Source organism: Cryptomeria japonica, chromosome 11 (assembly GCF_030272615.1).
Source record: "Cryptomeria japonica chromosome 11, Sugi_1.0, whole genome shotgun sequence".
In the NCBI taxonomy this organism is placed as follows: Eukaryota; Viridiplantae; Streptophyta; class Pinopsida; order Cupressales; family Cupressaceae; genus Cryptomeria; species Cryptomeria japonica.
The window spans coordinates 248,265,005-248,267,092 of NC_081415.1; the positions used below are offsets into that span (position 1 = coordinate 248,265,005).

Below are 2,088 nucleotides of genomic sequence, written 5' to 3' on the forward strand. Positions count from 1 at the left end.
TTATTTAGGAGTGAAATTCTTGATTTGTGATTTGTGAGATCTCGCATTGAAAAGGGTTTGAAGATAATTTAGGACTGCAGTTCGATCCGTGAGATCCCACATTGAAAGAGTTGAAGATAATTTAGGACTGCAGTTCTTGATCTGTGAGATCCCACATCAAAAAGAGTTTGAATATAATTTAGAACTTCAATTCCTGATCCATTAGATTGCTTGAGCTTGTACACATTGGTAGAATCTTCCATTAATTCATATTGAGATAACAATGGCTGTGAGCAACTGTGGAAGCTGCCCGGAGAAGCTTGTGGAAGATGTATGGGCAGTTCTAATGCAAGGCCAAGAAAATTCTGCAGAAGAGAATAATGGGTATTTAGAGGACATGATTCCGTACGGTATTCTCAAAAAAGATCTCGTGGCGCCTGTGGTGGAAAAGACTGTGGAGATTAAACAGGCAAAAGGATATCTGCAGCTGCCTCCTCCTATAAAACATTACAGAGGAGTTCGCACGCGGCCATGGGGGAAATTTGCAGCAGAAATAAGGGATTCTACAAGAAAAGGCGGGAGGGTGTGGCTTGGAACTTTCACTACTGCTGAGGAGGCAGCCATGGCTTATGATAAAGCTGCTCTGCTCATGCGGGGCACTCGAGCCTTACTGAACTTCCCTACCCAGATTGTGATGCAGGCCTTGACACAAAATGATTATGCCTTCTCCTCCCAGCTCAATGCTTCCCGACGACGTTATATGAATTCTCTGGGAAGCAATGCTGTTAGTCCTTCGACCTCTTTCACTCCTGATCCCCCTGTACTGAGTAGGAAGAGACCAAGAGATTCATCCCAGCTGGAGCAAGTGGTTACTCAGCCATTACAACATGGTAGGCTGGACGATTCTCAGTGTTTTCTCAATCAGAGCTCGGGGTCACAAGCATTGGCAGAGTTCCAACACATTGATTCTGATTGCCTGGAAGAACTGCTTGAAATATCTTCAAAAACTGATTGGTTTACTCCATTGCTTGATAGCTCATTGCTTGAGGATCTTCTGTAATAATACTGTATGTTTCAATGTTATAAGATTTCGACAATCTATAACGTTGCTGTTGCTAGTTTTTAGATTGGATTGTGTGAGATTTTTTTAAACTCAAATATTTTCAGTTTTCCACGATCCATAAAGTTCCTGATTCATTTTTACATATCATATTTATCATCAAAATGAAAATCAATGGTGATGAATGGTCACTTTATACATCATCAAAGTAAAAAACAATCATTATGGTCTGATCGCTGTTCCTGATTCTTTTGAATGTTTAATACATTTTTACAGATCACATTTATCATCAAAATGAAAATCAATGGTGATGAATGATCGCTCTATACATCATCAAAATGAAAAACAATCATTATGGTATGATCGCTGTTCCTGATTCTTTTAATTGTTTAATACATTTTTACAGATCACATTTATCATCAAAATGAAAATCAATGGTGATGAATGATCACTCTATACATCATCAAAAAATGGTATGATCACTCTTATGTTTATTCAGCAAAATACACGTTATTGCTTCCATAAACAGGTTTAAGATGTCCCTGTTCTACTAATTTAAAGAACAGAGTTGACTTGTATATAACTATGATTTCTGAGTGATCAATACATAAATCTTTGTCCTGAAAGTTCAAAGTAGTTATTCAGTCATTAAATGATCATGGGTTTTTATTTGTTCCCTGTAATTTTTATTCGTTTTCTTTTTAACGACGAGAACTTTGCACAAAAGGTAGAAAATCTGTTGTGATCGTGGTCCTCTTCAACAGAACCACGAATTGCAATGGCAGGAAGACTTGATCTAATATGACAAACAAAGGCTTGCTGCAATGAAACGAGCATTTCCCCTATATATGTGAGTTTGGCTTTTTAGGTGACTTTGGATCATTTTCTCTTTTTTCAATATGTCTGTTATTAACAATTGGATTCATAAGTTCAATAGAAAGGCTGATTAAAAAAATATATAAATTGGTGATTTTTTCATGGTTATATTCTTAATTATATAGAAATATTGATTTTACATGTATGTAAATTATTAGCTGAAATTTTATCTC

General features: G+C 36.4%; 1 protein-coding gene across 1 annotated transcript; it reads left to right on the forward strand.

The window, feature by feature from the left end:
- Positions 1-262: 262 nt before the first annotated feature.
- Positions 263-1,039, forward strand: LOC131040122 (ethylene-responsive transcription factor 2-like). The gene has a single exon (XM_057972982.2). The coding sequence runs from the start codon at positions 263-265 to the stop codon at positions 1,037-1,039; it is 777 nt and encodes a 258-aa protein (XP_057828965.2).
- The last annotated feature ends 1,049 nt before the right edge of the window (positions 1,040-2,088 follow it).